Below are 21,611 nucleotides of genomic sequence, written 5' to 3' on the forward strand. Positions count from 1 at the left end.
AATTAAAATAAAATAATCATAAGCAGGGTAAAACCTTCTTGTTCTTAATTAGAAATTACAGTCGAACTCGTTTATAAAGAGCTCGGATTTACCGAGGGAAACGAGAATATTTGGTTGGATCAATGTTAAGTCTATGGAACAGAAGTCGCTTTTAATGAGCAAGACCCGGTTTTAGCGAGCAATATTTTTCTGTCTTGCAATCTTTTTTCTCATCTTTCTATTCTTATCTTTTTTCAAAATGATAAGAAATGGGTGCGAAATAAAAAAAAACGCGATTAAATTAATTAATGTAATTAAAGTAAGTAAGTATTAATGAAATTTTAAGTAAATTGAATCATTTGACCTCCCTAGCCTCCCCCCCTCTTCTGGTTGCCCGCCTGCCTTAAGTACCCGTTTATTACGAGCACTCAGATTTAACGAGTACTTGTTACGGTCCCTTTGTGCTCGTTATAAACGAGTTCGACTGTATATGTTTAAATCATACTTATGCAGACTGCTTCCAAAAAATCTAGCCAAAATGAAAGACAAAACAGACATAGAAAAATATAAAAAATCACATAGGAACAAGGAGTCACAAAGAGAGAGGGTGTGCCATTCCATGGAATACTGATGCAATTGAGACAAAAACTGTCAGCCTCATATGTAGTACAACTAATATAAGTGTAACTAATACCGAAATCTCTGCATCGACCTTTCACTTAAGTTGTTTTGAAACACCCAGAATACGGTAAAATAATGAAACAGTATAATGAACAGTCAAATAATGGAGTTACCAGATTAAAAAAAGAGTGAGACTGCTTCTTTTATGAAATTAATTTCATGAACCTAATTTTTATTAATATCAAAAATGAACATTTGAATAAATAAATAAAAGTTCACATTTTAACTACAAGATCAAAATTAAAAATAAATAAATATATAAATACACAAAAACAAAAGTGTAATAGTATTAGCATTATTTGACTAAAATGTTGCCAAATAACACCACTGCGGTTATTTGAGAAGAATGAATATGGAAAAGAAAAATCTATAAAATAATATAAATTTTAATATCTATCTTATAATTATTCGCAATCTCTACGGCTAATGCAAATTTGTGCTTCAGGCTACTGACTGGAACTACTTTCAACAGGCACGTCTGCATTATATTGAACTTGCTGACTTTCTTGAGGAGCATGTTGACAAGAATGTCAAGTATCTCTGGAACTAGTCTGCCCCTCAATATGCCAGCACTTCTTCATATTTCAAGACACTTTCCATGCTCAAAAATGCCTCTTTTTTGTATTGGACAGCAAAACTCATTAGGCTTAATAAAGCAAAGAAAAAAAAGACGGAATTAAAATAATAATAAATATTATTGGCAATAGTCATATTATTTAACCATTGCAACTAGAATTGCTTGGACAAAAACTAAATTCATCGATTGCTGGGTGAAAGTAAAATTGCAGTAAAAGCACCATTCTTATTTTTATCATTTAAAAGTGTTTCTGCCATCAGTTCAAAAAAAAAAAAAAAANAAAAAAAAAAAAAAAAATTTCTTATTTTTTAATGAATTTAAAAAAAAAATTAGAGAGCCTGAAAAAGAAGAAAAGTTGCATAGCTAAATTTTTTTAACACAAAACAAACACCTTTAAAATACTTTTTAAGTAATTGAAAAAAAATTTAAATAGTTACTCATACAAAAGAAAATCCTAATCAGGATAGGATCATTAATTAAAAAAAAATTATTTCTTTTGATGAAAGTTCTTCCTAGATATAATTACTAATAAAATTCAAAAAACATTTACAAAATCATGATAAAATAACTAGTTTCTGGCAAAGATTCTTGATTTTATAAGCCACCATAAAAATTTTTTTTGAATATATTCAATATCAAGTTGCTCATCCAATTTTTTTTAAAATTAATAATTACAATATTTAATTATGCAAAAAAAAAGTTTACTTCAAGATATAATTAGTTAAACTCTAATTTTAATAAATTATAAGGGGTATTTTTTTGATTTAAATAAAAATTATGTATAAATGCAACAAAAACATTTACAAGATTAATAATTACTTATCATACCAGGGGTAATTGTGAGCCCAGCTCAAAAATCCTGAAAATTTCCTGTATAAAATCATTAACGACGTATTTCCAAAAATTAATGTCTTTATAAATTTAAATCATTGATATTTTCACAAAGTGAAATTCTAAATAAATTATGTGCAGCATAATTTAAATTAATAATTATGTATTAGTTTATTTTTATCTAATCACATTTTATATTTCTACCCGAAAAAACATTTACAAATTAAAGAGATGCCAAGTATAAACTCTAGTTCTAATAATCTAGTAATTTAAAAAAAATAATAATAATTTTAATACATAATTATAAGAATTTTTAAACATAAATGCAATTGATGATTTCTGTAAGCTTCTGGACTTCCGAAAATTTCCGGATCATGGTTAGCGAAAAATCCGGATTTTTTCCGGAGTACAATCATCTGTCCCACTAAATTGAGGAAAATGTGTAACAAATTTAGCAAACTTATTTGCATCACAAATGTAAACTAATGAACTACTCGATTTTCTACTAAAATTTGTAATTTAGTTCAATATTCTTAATATTAGAAATGAAAAAAACAATAAGTATTGAATGCGCTAAATATTCTTGACAGAAGTAAATTAGGGACAAGCTCAGTTTTTGTGAACCCCTTGCAATATAATCTCAAACTTAAGGGTCTTTTTGGGACCATTTTAAGCTTTAGATTACGTAACAACAGAACTTCATCATACTTGGCATTGGATTGTTAAACTTTTCATTGTATAAGATAATGAAACAACAAATAATGTTTTTTAAAACAACGTAAATTGATAACTTCATAAACTTTCACCCTATTTACCCAAAATTTTGCTCACCTGAAAAAAACTGTTTTCTGAATTTTCTTTTGTAATTATCCCTGTTATATAAAATTTTTTATTTTTTTTAAAGTAGAAATATTATTTGATCATAATTGCCATAAATCGAGCCCAGGAAAAAGTGATTGCTCAAAAGTGCAATTTGAAATTTGCGTGACACAACACTTCAGTTTAATAAAGAATGAGATTTACAAAACTACGAGAAGATTTGTGATATCTAAAAATACATGTGATATTTTGATTTTTTTTCCCTCCAGTTATTTGTTAGATTTCCTCATGACTTTTAAAATATCAAGATTTTCAATAAAATATTATCCCTAAATTTTGAATTAAACCTTAGAATTATTACATATCAAGTACGTAAAATAATGTTTACTCATAGATGCAATTTGAAATTTGCATGTTGCAATACTTTAAAGAAAAAAACAAATGATAAGAATATGTAAACCAACGATTGAATCAACATCAATCAAGTGATTCATAGGCCTATGTTTCAGCTTACAGTTGGATAGTGTCTTTGCCTTTTGACCTGAATTTGCTTTGTTGAATTAGGCAAGAGAAGATGATGCATCAAATCAAATGTTTATTTCATTTGTAGAGTTTATGTTTCACCTGAATTGATAAACAATTAATGCTTGATTCATTTTTATGACATTGAGAATACGAAACAGCACAAAAATTTAAATACTGTGTAGTAAAAAATGCTTTAAAATATTTTATAATTTTATTTAAAAAAAAAAAATTTCAAAGGAGAAAATGTTAAGTGATTTAAGTTTTGAAAAATAACCATGGGAGCTTTTATAAATTGTTAAAAATAATAAACATTATCATATTTGAAATATTATAAAAAATAAATAATAACTATATCTTTAAAATTGACGCCCGGTGGCTGAGCGGTAGCACTCCCGTGCCACAGGTCCTGGGTTCCATCCTTGGGCAGGGCAAGGTTGACCCAGCCTTTCATTCCTTCAGTGGATCGATAAATCAGTACCAAGCATGCTTGGGAGCTAAACACTGGGGTTTCGCGTTCGGCAGACCACCTAACCGGAACATCTGCTCCTGCACCCCAGAGCCCAAGGTTAAGAAAACTGAGATGGGCACAGTAGGCTTTGGCCCTCTATGGGCTGTCGCGCCACTGAGTTTAGTTTAGTTTATATCTTTAAAATTATATTATATCACTGCGTTAAAATAGAAATAAATAATACAGCGAAATGTCTCAGGAGGGACCACTCCCTGTTCCACGATGAAATGGTCGTTAATGGAGGTTGGTTTTTCTTAGGGGTTACTTCCATTTACTTCAAAATACACGAAGGTACACGATATTTCGCAAAAGATTTTTATTTTACAGAGTGTCGTTTTCATGATGCAGAAATGCCACTTGTGTTGGCGTCACAAAAACCGAATCGATGAATAAAATTTAGAGTCAATAAATATGGACCCCACTGATATAATTATCTATAAAAACAAATTTATCAATTATGAATGATAAAACTATTTTAAATAAATCAACGATTATAAATTTTACTTAGGTTTGCATTTAATTTTATATCACAAAAATTAATTTACTTTAAGAAATGAGAGGTTGATTTGTTTGAGATGTTTCTAAAATAACTTTTTTTTCTAGTTAAACTTTAAAACTCAATCATTGATAGCATCATCTTCAGTGGACTCTGGCTGTGACATGAGAGGTTGTCTATCTATTTACGAGATCTTCAAAAAGAGCTTTTTAAATAAAATCCATTCATAAATATTTTGAATACATTTGAATTTACTTATTTGTTTTGTTAATATACCTAATTTTGATCCCCCCCCTCGTGTGCTTACAGGTCACACCAGTCGAATGGACCCTTCTTCCTTGACACTTAAGATCTTGAAGTAAGATCATTTGGCTTGACTGTGTGGAAAAAGATTTTAAAATCCTAAGCATTACTAACTGGAGAACAATTGCAAAGAAAAGAGCAGAAAGGAGGAAGGTTTAAGGGAAGGCTCTGGCCCACAAAGGGCTGTCATGCCAATAGAATAATCTTTTCGCGCTTCCTTTTTTGACCTTTTCTGCACTTGGTGCATCTGTAATAGTAACTACCGAAAAAAGGATCAAAAGCGAAATCATGCAAATCAGATATTTCAAAGCGGATATTAGTAAATTCTTATTTTGTTTTCAGATTCAGTAGTTGCAATAAATATTATATTAAAAATATCGAATTTAGAAATTATGTGGAAATCAAAGGCAATAACAACCAAAAAAATTTATAGAATCATTGCATTATTAATTAAATATACAATTGAGCACTGCGAATTACGGAAATATCCCAATTGTAATATATTACACATGGAAATTTTAGTTTACGCATTTAAATCTTCACCTTTATTGCTCACATCTCGCGCAGATTCCGTCGTAAATTTACGTCATGTTTTGATAACTTTTTAGGGTCTTATCGATGTCTTACATTGCCCAATTTACTTCATGTCTTATATTGCTCAATTATTCCTGATACTCTCGCGATTTTTTAAAAAACAGGGATATTAATATGACAAACGAAATTCGAATTGCGGATTTCAGAACAATCAATAAAAAAAAGTAATAACTTTGGACTTAACAAATTAATTGTTATTAAAATTAGCATTATCAAATTTGTAATACATTTAACAAGAAAAGTATGCAAAAAATAGGTAGATAACTTAAAATTGATAAAATATAAATTTATAATTCTTTTTCTAGAAAACTAGACAACACAGAAGAAAAAAAAACAGGTTGTAACATAAAACAGTCAACTATTAAAAACTTAATTTCAAGTAACATTGATTTCTTAATAATAATAGAAAATTAATAGGAGAAAATTCAACTTAAAGGAAAAGTGGAGAAGCACCTGAAATATATAAAACAGTAAAACAAAATCACAATACGGAAAAGTAATAGCATGTTTTGATTTTCATTGGTGTAATATCGGATATCAAAAATCAAACAAATTATAACTTACCGGACAAAATTTATATTAGAACGTTTCACGCTTAAGAGAAAAGTTTTCGTGCTGGTACAAAAATAAACACTTTAAATTCAACATTAATAAATAAAATTGTTTCGACATCGTAAAAAGTTTTCGTAAAATGAATAATTTTATGATTTCCATAAATCGACACAAAACACTTCAAAAACAAGAACTGAAAACAAAGATTTACAGTTACGGTCAGCGCAAAAAATTATTCCAAGTGGAGAAGAATGAAGATCAACTAGGTTTGAGGGCGCCACTGTGTAAACATTTTGTAAAGCTTTGAAAAAAGGAAGAACTTACTTCCTTTTTTTCGGTAGCACAAGTTTTTTTTTTATGGAAAATGGTGAAATATAGTTCAGACAATATAATTTAAAACAGTCTGCTAGTTCATCGCTGCTTTGAAAGAAAAATAAATTAAAACAATTCGCGATCGCAACGCTCGACCATCTGGGGAGAAGACCGGTTTCATGTCCTAGCCCTCTCTCTTCCTCATCTCGGACAACCATATTTACTTCTTTTTTAATACTTTTCGTATTTAATTGTCGAAGATATTTTTTTAAAAAAACGTCTTCGAATTATATTCCATGTTATTTTTAATTCCATACAGTTTTCTAGGTTAAAATTTTTTTATCTATTTAAAAATATTTAAATTTTAACTTAAAAGGGAAATCGGTTCATGTTACTGCTCAACCACGGAAACTGAGATTTCAGGAGTGTGTAGTCAGGTACTTTTTTTTTTACTTCTGTATTGTAACTTCTTGTGATAACTCTATTACTAAGATATGAGGCACATACTTGTAAAAATTACAACTATAGTTAGTATATATTTAAATTCAGGTTAATAGTGTCTTAATTTAGTGTAATTAAACATTTGTTAACGTATATGTTTTGAGTGATCTTACCTTTTCAATCTGAATCATATGTCTTGGCGGAATGAGGAAGTACTCCTTTCAATATATATATTTATATTGCAGCTGCGATTTCTTTTCAAACTTAAAGTGGTTGCCAATTATGTAAACATGGTTTAAAACGATAAATGTACTATCATTTTTTAAACATTGGTACATTGGTAACTTCTTGCCCCATGATCAATAGGTTATTTTTAATTAATTTTCCTTCACAATCCGTTTCACCCCGTGCTGGAGGAGGGAGAAGTACTTGATGTAATCTTTTTTCTCTCTTTTTATTTCTTTGAACAAATATAAACAAAATTTTTGTATAATTAAATTATATATAAAAAGTAATCTAACTAAAGAATACCATAACTGAAAGGTATGAAATCTGTGAATAAACAATATTGAATACCACGCTCTTCTGATGTCACAAGCAAAATTAAACTTTTTTTCACAGAGAATCATGTTTACCGAAATTTTTTTCTTCTATTCAGACTCTTCATAAACAGGTTAGTTAAATCCATAAAAACACAAGTGGGCGACCTTTGTGCTAAAATACAAACTAAGGTAAACGACGTTTAGGAGCAGAAAAATATTTAAATATTTTTGTGCTCCTAAACGTCGTTTACCTTAATTTGTAGTTAAATCCATGTTATTTTTGTGATATAATTAATACACTTACTTTGTAAGGTTTTCGACGATTTCTCTTCTTCCTCTTTTTAGGAGAACATGCAGAAATAATTGAAGCAGGAGGATTGATTGTTTCTGAAGGACTTTGTTGCCTTCTACCACGAAACGATCTGGAAAGTGTGATGAAAAATTAATAGTAAAAATTTTGTTACTTTCAAGTTAAAAAATTCATAAAAGATTTTTCTTTCTGATTTAAAAAATGACCATGAAATCATGTTTTTACAATAAAAATAACCTTTTTAATTTTTATTATCTATTTTTAGCTGTTTTAATATGAAAAAAATGTTTCTATATTTCACACATAAACTTTCAATTGTTTGATTAAAAAGTTGATTTAATTAACAAAAATATTACTTTTATTTGTCCTGCAACTTTTCGAACATAAACTTCGTAATTTTATTTTGACCAAAATCAGGCCGACCGTAAGGATTTTGAAGTCCAGAGTATTAAATCAACACGTTTTGCAGTTTGTTATTTCCAAGAACCAATTTTACCTGAATTTATTTGTAATATTCTGCATATGTATCACAAATTGAATTTTTTTTAAAATACATTCATGAAATTTACAATTTTGACGTGGTTTATACTTCTGAAGACTTTAAGAGATTTGGAGAACCTCAAAGCTCAGAAATTCAGGCTCAGGTCTGATTAGCCTTTTTGTGGAAAGTTCAAGTTTTTCATTGTTGGATTTTTTTTTCTTTTTGCTTATTAATTCTTTGAATTCAGAGTCTTTATAATAATGTAAAATAAATGCGACTAAATTCATCGATTAAATTAAAATAATGTGACTAGTTTGTTTTTTGTGTCCGAAAACTCTTAGATAGAAAGGATGTGTGTTTAAATTTAAAATATACCGATATATTTTTCTATCATGCACATAACAACAATCAAAACTTCTATATACTTACAATTAGTTTTCAAACAATCGAATTGGTCTGTGTGGGGTAATTAGGCCTTGAATAAAATATTAAAGGTTTTTCATTGTTGGATTATTTAATTTTTGTTTGTAAATTCTTTGAATTCAAAGTATTACACATTCGAAAGACTAAATCCACCTTTATGAAACTACTTTATTTTTCAGGGTCTCAAAACTCAGATCTAAAAGGAATTAGTTTCAAAAGATAAAGAATTAATAGATAGTCAAAATAATAATAGAAACTGCTATACTTACAATCATTTTTTAAACAATCGAACTCCATCATATTTTTGAAATGTTTTTCAGGCTGGTGTAACAAATTTTCATCAAAGAATAGCACTTGAAGAAAGTTAAGAGTTGAGGTTTAGTTTTTGATAACTTGTCTGATAAAAAGTGATGATAAGAATTTTGAATAATGTTGCTTGATTGAAGTTAAGAAACTCCACTTGAGAAATTTAATTTTTCTGGAGCAAAAGTTGTTTACATATTGTTATAAGTTAGAATTATTAATGAGCAAGGGTGTAGTGGGGCCGGAATGTGCCGGTACTACGTTCCGGTACTTTTCAGTGAGGTTGAGGTGGTACGTGGTTACGGAACTTTAAATGAACATATATTATTTATTTTCTCTTCATAATCTTAAGTTTAAAAAAAAAATAATAGTATTTTTTAGTATAATGTGCTCGTAAGGTCAACTTTGTTAATATGCTAAATTTTAAGAGAATTTTGTAAGATTAAGACAATTAATCAATTTCAAAATTAACCATATGTAATTCTAAATTTCTATTTTTGAACTGTAGTTATGTTATTTTATTTCCGTGTCAGTTTCTTAGGAATAGTAGTTGATAGAAAGGAAAGAAATAATTCAATGTGGAAATTCTTTAAATTAGTTTTTTTTCCCGTTGAATGGATTAAAATTTCAGAGGTTACAATAAAATAAAAATGAAGAGACTTGAGTAAAAAATCTACAGATAATTTCATAATTGTTGATCAAAAATTATTTTTGATAATTTTAGATTCAATCCACCCTTTAACGATGTGGTAACTTCAGTGAAAAAAACTTTACTTTAGTTAACTACTATTACACTGTTGCTGAAATACAAGATTATTTGAAATGTTACTGGTTAAACATACATTTTTGCCTTAGAAAGAAATTAATTGTTTGTATCCTGATTCATAAGTTTTATTCTATCATTAGCGGCCTTCAGGAGAAAAGATATAATAGGTGATCTGTAAACGTCACCCTTAATGTATACTTTAAGAATCCTTGTCCACTCAGTTCTTCAATTTATTACTTGACATTTTTATAAAATAAAACAAAAAAATTAAAAAAAAAAAAAAAAACGTGTTTCTTTTCCCTCTTTTTTTGACAATATCGTCATAATTCTGAAATTAGTTCAAAAATAAGAATTATATTTTATAAAAATAATTATTCTAAAAATTATGAAACGTGTTTAAAATAAAATATTAAAGCTTATGATTTGACTGTATAGAAATTGGCACTATACATGTTCTGTAATCATTTCCCTTAAAATATATTTTTTATAATCCGTTGTTGAAAAGAAAGTAAAAAATAAATAAAATAAAAAAGAGTANATAATTCTGAAATTCCTTCAAAAATAAGAATTATATTTTATAAAAATAATTATTCTAAAAATTATAAAACATGTTTAAAATAAAATGTTAAAGCTTATGATTTGGCTGTATAGAAAATGGCACTATACATGTTCTGTAATCATTTCCCTTAAAATATATTTTTTATAATCCGTTGTTGAAAAGAAAGTAAAAAATAAATAAAATAAAAAAGAGTATGCATATTGAATGTAGAGATTGGAAAAGTCCATTTATTCAGTTTTAATGTTTTTAGATGTCTCAATACTTATTCAACAAAATTTGATAAAATCTTTATTTCATTCCTCGTTTAGAGTGGCTACAGTCTCAGGGTAAAAGAATTTAGGAGTAGCCAGATTATTTTCGCAATCGATTTATTTTTGTCAGTAGGATAACAATATTTTGACTCTTTTTTATGTCCCCGCGGCTTGCTTTTAAACAATATTTAATGAGTATTCTCAGAACTAATATAAATTACATATGATAAAAATTAAGTGAAACTAAAACAAGTCTGTTACAATAGACATAACTATGCTTCTGAAAGCACTTTATTTTCTTCCAGTTTGACCAATTTAAATATAAAATAGTGGCCCACAATATGCATATTTTTTTACTAGGGGTTAAAAAAAACTTTACATTAAAAAAAAGAATAATCTGTTTATTATATGCATAATTATTGTTAGATAAGATATATAGATTAATTTAGGTTATAATAATTTAATTCTAGAAATATTATCGTAGGAAGCATTAGTGGAAGTTATATCAGAAGCATTTTCATTTCAAAGCTATTATTTAACCAAATCAAAAGAGTCAAAAATAGTGTACATACTTATTCATATTTATGCAATATAAAGTGCAACGATTATTGTTTTAATTTCATTCTTCAAGTTATTTTATAAACTCGCAAACTCTTTTTGCACGCTACGTATGAGCCTATCTTTGAAAATAGCATTTCAAATAACATTTTTATTTATTCAACTATAATCTGTAACTCCGCAGAAAGTTGTATCTGGAATGATTTTAATGTTTCATGAAAAGATATGAGATTCAGATATTTCATAAGTAAACAAGCTGATTAAATAATAGCTCATGTTATAGCGTGCGTTTCCTGTCTCAACGGACAAAGCAACGTTCTCATTTGGAGCACGTGTTCTTTTTCCAAAAAAGTTTTTTTTTAAAAAAAAGGAAATAAAAAAGTGACAACTTAATTAATTCATTACTTGCGTCTCGTCGATGAGCTCTTTATTTTGGACACAGCTTCAAAATGAATGTTTAAGAAAATTGGTACAGCTCGAAATGCGCATTTAAGGTAATGGACACAGCTCAAAATGCGTATTTAAGAAAATATATGTCATCTGATTTCGTTTTATAAGCTACTCTTATAAGTATTGTTTTCTTTTAAATAATTAGCTAATGAATCAAACTGAATTCGCAATCTGTGAAGTCGTTCAATTACCGAAATCACTTAGTTCATTATTATTTTTTTGACATTTATTCTTTTTTCAAAAGAATATTAAGATTTACAGTTCTTTTTATATGGTTGTCGCGGGTTTTATAAATTTATATTAATGGTTGTAAATATACGTTAATACTTGAAGAAGTTTAATTTTTTATATATACCACTTTATAGTTTAGAGATATGAATATGAAAAGATCATTTGAAAAATTATATTTGTAAAATACAAAGGCACACTGTACGCGAAGCCTTTGAGTTTGTTCATTTTCTCATTAGTTTCTTGATTGTGTTTTTCGATATTAATGTTTAAAAAATAAATAAATAATAAGCGAAATTCCTAGTTCAGTTGTTAAAATGTGAGTTAAAAAGATTTATTTTGAGCTGTGTTCATTTTCTTATATACGTACTTTGAGCTGTGTCCATTTTCTTAAATAAGCATTTTGAGCTGCTTCTATTTTCTTAAATAAACATTTTGATCCGAGTTCATTTTCTTAAATAAGCATTTTGAGCAGTGCCCATTTTCTTTAATAAGCATTTTGATCCATGTCTAAAACAAAAAGCTCTCTGACGATCTAATTTTTAAAATTAAGATGACACCATACCGAGGAAGAAAATTTTCGTGGCAAATTCTCTTTCTCCTTCATTACTAATTTAAAGTGTAGAAAAAATTACAACCTTGACAAACTTAGAGTAAGCCACGAAGTTTCAAATAATGAAACGAAAATTTTAAATTATAAAAATGAAATTAAATTATGAGATGATAACTCAGGATTTCCCAACGGAAAAGTTCTCTTCCAATAATATGTTTGGATTTTAATATTTTGAAGTATTTTTTTTCTTCAGCAACTAAAACTTAATGAATTTACTTCTTTTTTTTATTTTTTAAAATTAGTATTGAAGGAAAAAGAGAAAACTTATCTGAACTTACTTTTTCTTTATTTTTAAAAAAATTAGTATTGAAAGAAAAAGAGAATTAGCGACGAAAATTTTGTCTGAACTTACTTTTTCTTTTTTTTAAAAAAATTAGTATTGAAGGAAACTTCAAAGTCAGTTCACTTGTTCAGAAAACTTGTCTGAACTTACTTCTTCCTTTTTTTTAAAAAAAATAAATTAGTATTGAAGGTAAAAGAGAATTGGCTACGAAAATTTTGTCTGAACTTACTTTTTCTTTTTTTAAAAAATTAGTATTGAAGGAAAAAGAGAAAACTTGTCTGAACTTACTTTTTTCTTTTTTAAATTAGTACTGAAGGAAAAAGAGAAATAGCGACGAAAATTTTCTCCCGCGCTCCTCAGTGTGCAATTGCAAAATTGAAAAGAGAACTCACCCTGAATAACTTTTGTTTTTCTTTTTAACCATAGATTGCGCTAAGGAATACCTAGGTAAGGGTACAGTATACCTGTCACTCTTTCTTCCTTCAAAGATAATTTTAGATGTTTGAAAGTTATTGAGCGGTAACTTGAAAAGAAATATTAGATAAGGTTTCAGGTCTGTTAAGACTTTTGGGATACAAAATGTGGAAAAATGGCGACCCGAGTTTCTTAAAACAGAGTTGATCACATATTGAACAAATGTAATTTTTTATAATTATTTACTAATATGCACTCAATTATTAGAATAAATATTTTTTTTGGTAATATGTTATTAATATGAAAAAGATTATATAAAAGCGAAATTATGATCATTAAGCTTGATGAAATTACACTTTAATTAGAGAATTTATTAAAATTTTATTTAAAAAAAAGTACTATAAGTAATCGATGTAAATAATTCTACAGTAAGTAATCGTATTTCTTCAATATTCTTTGAAAAAATATAAATTTCAGCTGTCGTCTGGGTTTCTTTTAAGAGAAAAAAAACTTATCACAAAATCTTTTCTTTTATGCTACTGTCTATCTAATTCAGCGGTTGTCAAAAGATGTTCTGTGGAGCCTTAAGGTTTCTTTAAAAAATCACAGTTCAGTGAGTTAGGGCCTTTTTTTAAACCAGTGAAAGTTTTCGAAACCTGTAATAAATTTGTATTTAACCAATAATCGATTATTTCTAATAATTAGGTTATTTTCATAATATTATTTGAGTAAAATGCCAATAAAAATTTTAAAATATATACTTATATATTTTTTCAATAATAATATATTGAATAAATTGGTAAAAGGATATGCATTTGTTAAGGATTGTATCAGCATTTCTCATCGCACTTCAGAATTCAAAAATAACCTAATTCAAGAATTCCAAATTATTTTTCTCTAACTAATCTCACATTTTATAAGTTTTTTCTTCTTCAAAAAACTATAATTTTGCTTCTTTTATTCAATTTGATTTATGCATACACCAAAAAAAAAAGACTAAAAACTAATAAACGTAATTTAAGACTTATTGATGAAACATTGAAAAAAATTTCATTTTCTTCACATTTAAGGTTTCTAAATTGTTTTGAGGGTGATTTTTTTCCTTCTGGTTAGCATAAATACACCTGCTAATTAACTTTTTTTAATGATCAGGGTCTACCGAAAGAAGTTCGATCGTTTAGGGTTCCATACCCAAAAAAAATTGGGAACCTCATTTAATGTTTTATTCGTTTTTTGTTTTCTTTCGATTTGCACTCTCAATATCATGTGTAATATAAAGTGATAAAGTATAAAATTGTACTTTTGATACATAAAACTTTCACAAACTTAACTTATTAACTATTAGTCTCACAGACTTTGAATTTTTGTCAATTGATTCAGCATAAAAAAATACATCAGAAACAATACCTCATTAGTCTACCTCACTCCAGAATATGTGAAATAGGCATTTTCCTCCATATATTGTAAAAAATCCTTACATAACAGAAAAATATGGATATCATCTTTGAAATAAGTTCAAAAACCATCAGTTACAATCGATTTTTATAACTCAAATTTTGCATGCTTGTGTAATTATATGCAAAAAATTTAATTTTTTAAACAGCTTACAGACCGCTTTCCAGGTATACAAATTACTTAATACAACTGGCAGAACTTAACAACAAATGATGAAACTATCAAATAGCAGGTATTTCACGAATTAAAAATATTTATTCTTACAAGGATAAGATATCATTTACAAATCTTTCCCATGTATAGTTTAAACAGCACAAAACATACAGCAACACATTTCAATAAACACATTCATGATAAATAGTTTAACATTAAAAAAAGCAACAATTCAAACACAATTTGGCTAATAATTTTTAAAACACAAACATTCGCAGGCAATACAAAGTCAACACTAATAAAAATTATAAAAATGTAACAAGCAGTGGACACGCCTATAAGTAACATATTTTCTTCATAAACTATAAAAATGAGTACCAAGGAAAAAACCAGATTTATGATGTTTGTAAATAAAGAGGGAAAATATGTTCTTTAAAAAAATTTCAAATACAAGTTTGCAAGTGTTTTATGAACAATATCTTAAAAAGATCAATTTAAGCAAACTTAAATAATAAGTTTTATCCCTCAGATTAAATAATCAGATTAAAAAAAAAAAAAAAAACGTGTTAAATTTTTTTTTTAACAAATTGTTGTATTCAAAAATAGGTAATTATTTTAGAACCAATCGTTAATTTTTGTTCAGTAGTCTTAATCCTTATTTAACTATTCTCAATAGCAGACTAGAATTATAAAATGCATAAAATATCTTTTAATTATGGGAAAAAAAAAAATTTCTATTATTAATGCAATGAAAGGCGACTGAAAATTTCTAAACTGTAAGTATGCTGCAGTTACTTTAGTTCTAACATTGTTCTGCATTTTAAATCCTTTTTACCAAGAATTTAGAATTTAATACTTAAATTACATGTTTTTTTTATTATTTATTTCCAGAAATATATAAGGAATTTGATTTTGAAAATCCTCATTTTATAATATTCTAACTGTAAACATGAATTTGGAAATAAGAAAAAAGCATTGTTTTTCGTTCTAAACTACTTTACCTGAGAATGAAGAATATATTTAAATTACATGTTTTTTTCCCGGATGTTTTTTTAAAATAATATTTTAATAATAAAGCATTAATTTAAAAACAGGAAATAAAGCACTTTTCTTTGTTTTGAACGATTTTTTTCTGAGAATTTATAATTATTTAATCATAAAACAGTTCAGAAATAGAATAAAAAATGTTCTTTGTTTTAAACCATTTTTTATGAGAATTTAGAGCTTGACTCTCAAATTGCAAGCTTCTTTTCATTTCTAAAAAAAAATAATTAATTTTATTTTGAAAATTTGTATTTTATAATATTCTTATAATTAATCATGAGTTTGGAAGTAGAAAATAAAACATTGTTCTATGTTCTAAATTAATTTTCCAAAGAGTTTAGAATTTTGCACTTAAATTACATACTTGTTATTATTTCTATAAAAATTTCAAAACTTTAATATATTTTAATAATAAATAGTCAGTTTAGAAATAGGATACAAACTATTTTCCTAAAAATTTAAAGTATACATATATATATATAATGAAGATAAAACAAAGGAAAATTACAGACATACGAAAAAAGGNAAAAAAAAAAAAAAAAAAAAAAAAAAAAAAAAAAAAAAAAAAAAAAAAAAAAAAAACAGCTGGAGAAAAAAAAGGGATAAATTTTTTTAAAAAAATCTGGAAAATAAAAGATATAATCTTTTCATCAGCCCACACGATTATATCCGCAAANTATATATTCAAAAGTAGAGAAAACATGGAAAATATTACAAAACAAAGAAAAAAGGGGGAAAATTAATAAAAATTCGGAAAATAAAAGCTGTAATTTTTTCATCAGCTCACACGATTATATCGGCAAAAAAGAGTTCAGAATTATTCAGAAAACAAAATTCGTTACTGAAATTGTATCAGATTAATGTGATGTCACTGGAATTTTTACACATATATATATATTTACAGGTCTCAAAAATTTCTTTTTAGTACATTTCACTACAAACATTGAATCCATTCCCAAATACCAAAATGAATGCCATCTTATACAAAAAAGAAAATTGTGAACTTAATCAGTAATTTACTGTAACAGAGTATGGCTGAAAAAAACAACAACTTTTTTTTCCTTCATATTTTTATTAATATTTAAGTTAGTTCAGGGGTCAAGTTTAACAGGCTTTGGCCCCTTTCGTTTAGTGGGTCTTAGTTTGTATATCTCTGAAATTTGCTATGATTTTTAAGTTATTGCTTTTTTTTTTTTTAGATAAAAATCTTAGAAACAGATTGATGATTTATTTTTATGTTATAAACTTAAGTATCAATATAAATAAAAAATATTCCATAACCAATTTCTACGATGAAGAACATAAAAATTTAAAAATGATTTAAACTCTAAATAATAACAGTAAAAGTTTTATGGTTAATTTGTTTGATGGATCTGTAATTTGTGAAAATTTTAAATGAATACATTAAGATAAAAACTATGAATATATTACTTAACATCTAGTAAAAAAATTGATTAAGGCAAGACAAGTGAATTTGCCGTCCATTAAACACAAGAATAGGTCAAGACTGATAGTTAGAAGTTGTTATGGAAACAAGAAAGAGCACATTTATCAGATAGGCTTATCAGTTGGGAACTTTATAAGCAAACTGGAACATCTATATCTATAGAGAATTAGAAGGAGCAGCTTCAGAAAAGGCCAGAATAAAGTTTCAAAAGAGAACAATAGCCAAATCAGTTATCACATTTGGCGAAGTTTCTCTCAAATCTTGCTTCCTAAACTTGTTAACTGTATTGAGCCATATTTTTATTTTTTGACCAACTTAAAGACATGTCATGAATGCATAAATTATACAAAATTGCATAAATTATAGATGAACTAATTCAGCTCTTTAAATGTTAAAATATAACTTTATTTTTAGATCACTTGCAAACATTTCTGATGGAAATAACACCTTAGTAAGAAAACTAAAGTTTTCCTAAAAATCATTTAAGTGGCGTATATTATCCCAACCCTCTGGCATTAGTTCGATTTTTCCGAATTTTTAGCTGCAAGCTTTCTTGGGTCAAAAAAAATGGTTTCACCCATGTTATTCAATATTAGAGTAGTGCATAGCAGGGAAATTTCTGAACAATTTTACCCAGGTGCTCAAAGCTGGAAAGGTTAAATAACTTGATAAAAGTGCCAATCACAAAAAACTATAATTTTTAAAAGTTAATAATTCCCCAAAATATAAGTTTTTTTTTTTTTAACAATTTATATAATGCAATTCGGTACGGGTGTATAATATAATTATTTTGAGGAGTTAAGATTAATTTTGAAAAAAAAAAGAAAAAAAAAGAAAGAATATACACATAAAATTCTGAGAATTAACAGAATATTCCTACTTAATTATTGCACTCCATGTTGATTCTACAGTAAAAATTTTCTTTAATTTCATTTCAGTAACTTTTAACTCTCATCCAATCACAGAAAGTTAGCTGTCTTGGTAAATCTTTAAATATTGCTCAGGTGCAGGTAAAATAAAGAAGTAATTAATCAGCTTGAGCAAGCAATTGAGCTTAATGATACACACACCAGAATTTGCACAGTTGAAACAAATATAAGCCATATTAGATATGCAACATAATAAAATTAAAACAATATCAGTGAATATCACTATGGTACCTTACGGACAGCAAAATCACATTAACCTGGAAAAGTAAACTACCTTAAAGGCTGTTGAAACTAAATGCTGAATCTTTTTTGTTAACTGTTTTTAAAATTCATTAATTATCTGAAAAACATTCTTCTTCTCGTTTCAGCTAATTTGTTTAAAAACAAAAGGAATAATCTCACACTCCTATTTCAGTTGTTTACCTTTGTAATAATCATTAATGTGCAATTAAACTTTTTGGAACTGGCCTCATGCATAAAATATTTGTAATAAAGTTCTTTTTTGTGAATAAAATGTTCATCTTTTGAAACATTGAAATGTGTTTATCTTTATAACTTGGTAAAACTGTTGAAAAAAATAAAGGTATTAAGTAAAAAAAAATCATATTTAACAGTGCATACATTTAAAAAATTCCCAAAATAGGGGAATGAAGTAACAATAATATATCACCTATATATTTTGATTTATAATGCGTTGACTATCACACTAGTAATATAAACAAAAAAAAATTACTTATAAAAGTCATTAAAACGCACATCAAACTCTTTAGTGCTTTAACTTCCTAATACAAACAAATTTTTTTAATATTACATAAAAAATGCATAATATAACAAAGGAGCTGCCTGTGCACCATAAAATAAATGTTCATTTAACAGTTAAAATGTATAATGATTAATTTTTTAAAAGCAGTACACTGAATTTTGGTCACATCAACTTTATCCAGGGTATACACAATTCCAGATTTGCTACACAAAGCTGCTACATTTAAATATGCAATATAGCTCATTTTTAGCATTATTCATTTTGGATTATATTTAGCATATTGTTGTATTTCGTTTACATGCTTTTACAAAGGCACTCTGATGAAAACTAAAATAAGATTCATAAATAATACTAGAAAACACATTTTTTTTTCAAATTGTATTACAATGGAAAAAATTTCATACAAGAAAATACTTATTTACGACAATATACAATAAGTAATAACTCGGAAGGTGAAATAAGATTTTTTATTAAATAAACCGCTTTTTAAATATAAAATAAACATTAAAAACAATTTACCTTCTATAAATAACCGAAATTAGCAACTTTTATGATAACAAAAAAATTTAAAACGAGAATGTATATATATATGTGTGTATATATATACTATTTTACTGCAGGAAAAAGCAATAGTGAGGCACCATTTTATTATTAAATTAGCTGCTTCCAGTGACCAGTTGGTTCACATTTTTAAACAAGCCGAATTTCAAGTATTTCAAAATTTAAAATCATACAGTCTAAAAACAAAACAGCATGTAAGTATAATAAGCTCATAATGTTCAAGCTTGAGTAAATTTATTTAATTTTTGTCTTTTACATGTTTGCATGGTAACGTGATGAATTTGTAATTAAAATGTTTAGTATGAGATATATTAACATTAAAAAAATCAAATATGATAATTATCTTAATGGTGCTGTTGATGAATAATAAATCAAATTAGCAACCTTGTCAAAACTAAACTGTACACTTATTTGCTATTAATTGTGCAAGCCAATGAATTTTATTTGAAAGGTTTTTTTTTCTCCCCAAAATAAAATGAATGTTAATGGTAATAAACTACTTTAAGTTAATAGAATACATGGATCTAGAACATAAACAATACATTTTAAGGCAAAAAAGAAACTTTAAAAAAATAATTTAGATTTAATCGTGTGCTATTTAAGAAAAGACAGCATAACCAAGTAAATAATGATTTCAAATTGGCCTTAATATTTACTCGACATGTTTAATTAGTAATTAAAATGGACTTTAGCTTTCCAACCAGTTTCATTTAACTTTAAGCCTTAACGAAAGAATTTTGCTTTTAAAAACTTTTCTTTAGATTGAGACCCAGGAGTTGAGACTTAAACTGATCTAATTCTTAAATGCTTGTACTCAAATCTAGTATAATTAATGCACGCTTGAGGCAGATATCTGCTGTTGGAACCCAACTTCTCATCTTTTACTTATTGGTTATAATGACTAAGTGTTGGCAATTGCTTTTTTCAGTTATCACCCACACAAACCTTAACAACCATGACTAATGAATACAAACTTTAATATTGCAAAAATATATTGCGATATTTTCCCAATTCATCTAATTTCTACATTGGTGCCAATGCAGTCGGACCGCTATTTAACGAAGTCGCTTAATCTTGATAATAAGTTCGTAGTATGGAAAATTCGTTAAACAGAAATTCACCTTTTGATACACTTGAACAACACAAAACAGGTTTTAAATTCATAAACACTAGACATAATTAAAATAGCAATTGATACACCTTTATCTTGTAAACTAGTATCTACTATTTATTTCATAAATTTTAACCATAAAAGAAATCTGCATGGAAAGCAAGAATAGAGCAAAACATCTAGTGTTACGCATTTTGAACTAAAAAAAAAGCTACATTTATGTATAAAATTATAGCTGCATTTATAATAAAAGTAATGTAAAACATACATTGCCACATGCATTCTTAAGTTTAATTACTACTGATAAAATCCGTTAATTTTGTCTGATAAAGGAAACGAAGGAAATAAAGATAAAAATATGACGACCGAAGCCAATCTCTTCAGAAGGTACCGGCCTCGGTAACCATAAAAACAAAACCATTTCTAATTAATTAAAAAGTAAAAAATTTGTGGAAAAGTAAAAAATTTGTGAACAACTAATTATTATTATTAATAGTTGGCATTAAAATGCTTTAGTATTAGAATTTAATAAGTTTAAGAGTCTTGGAATTGAAACGCCGTATGGATGAATAATAGGTACATTTATATTTAATATTATAACTGACAGTGAAATATATTTGTTTAATCTTGTGTAATCTTAGACTGCATATTTGTTTCTAGTAGTTTTGTCTGCTTATATCTTTTAAATATTTTGCAAAAATGCGGCTTCCTTGACAGTGCAGGTTTCAATATATAATTTTATTTTTTCTAATCAAAGACTTTTTTTATCAATAAAATTTCATATTTTTGATACTTATCCTGTACAACATAATGCTGGAAAGAGGTGATTGTTTATAGACCACCTCTAAAAAATTTAAAAAATGCTAAAATAAATAAATAAAAAAAACAATCTAAAATAGTGCTCCTGTTCTCCAGTTATTAATGATCATACATACAGACAGAGACAGATTTTACATTTATATATATTATAAACCCATCAGGGTTATCTTTTTCTAGGACAAATTAGAAAAGTCAACATAAAATAACATAATATTATGCAACTTTCTTAGTTCAAATCATAAACATAATAAGGTATATAAAAAATCAGAACTTTAGACTTGTACTTATTATGTTTGAATATGACTCCTGACTCTTTTGCTAGCCCAACAGTGACTAATGCTTCATTGAAACTTAACCTAAAGACTTTGAAAAATATTATTTCTAAGCAAATGTAACTTTCAAAATACATATTTCTACTTTTTATAAACAATCGAAATTAAAGATCTTTTAATTTAAAAATATTTTTATATTATTACATATTTTAGTAAAAGTAAATTATTTAAATAGTTGTAATGCTCATTTAAGTAATA

The 21,611-nt window shown here is 26.8% G+C and overlaps 1 protein-coding gene across 3 annotated transcripts in view; it reads right to left on the reverse strand.

Moving 5' to 3' along the window:
• The window catches only part of LOC107436122 (uncharacterized), a 38,579-nt gene extending 27,567 nt beyond the window's left edge, over positions 1 to 11,012 (reverse strand). The window contains exons 1-2 of one of the 3 annotated variants that reach the window (XM_043044750.2): positions 10,826 to 11,012; positions 7,465 to 7,582 (exon numbers count right to left, since the gene is read on the reverse strand). In XM_043044750.2, coding sequence (XP_042900684.1) covers positions 7,465 to 7,582; positions 10,826 to 10,833 — 126 coding nt within the window. In that variant the 5' untranslated portion in view covers positions 10,834 to 11,012. Of the gene's footprint in view, positions 1 to 5,877; positions 6,110 to 7,464; positions 7,583 to 8,380; positions 8,589 to 10,825 lie in introns of those variants that run through there. The other 2 variants (XM_071187114.1, XM_043044751.2) reach the window with 2 other exon arrangements.
• Between the last annotated feature and the right edge of the window lie 10,599 nt (positions 11,013 to 21,611).

The sequence above is a fragment of the Parasteatoda tepidariorum genome, chromosome 10, assembly GCF_043381705.1.
Source record: "Parasteatoda tepidariorum isolate YZ-2023 chromosome 10, CAS_Ptep_4.0, whole genome shotgun sequence".
Taxonomy (NCBI): Eukaryota; Metazoa; Arthropoda; class Arachnida; order Araneae; family Theridiidae; genus Parasteatoda; species Parasteatoda tepidariorum.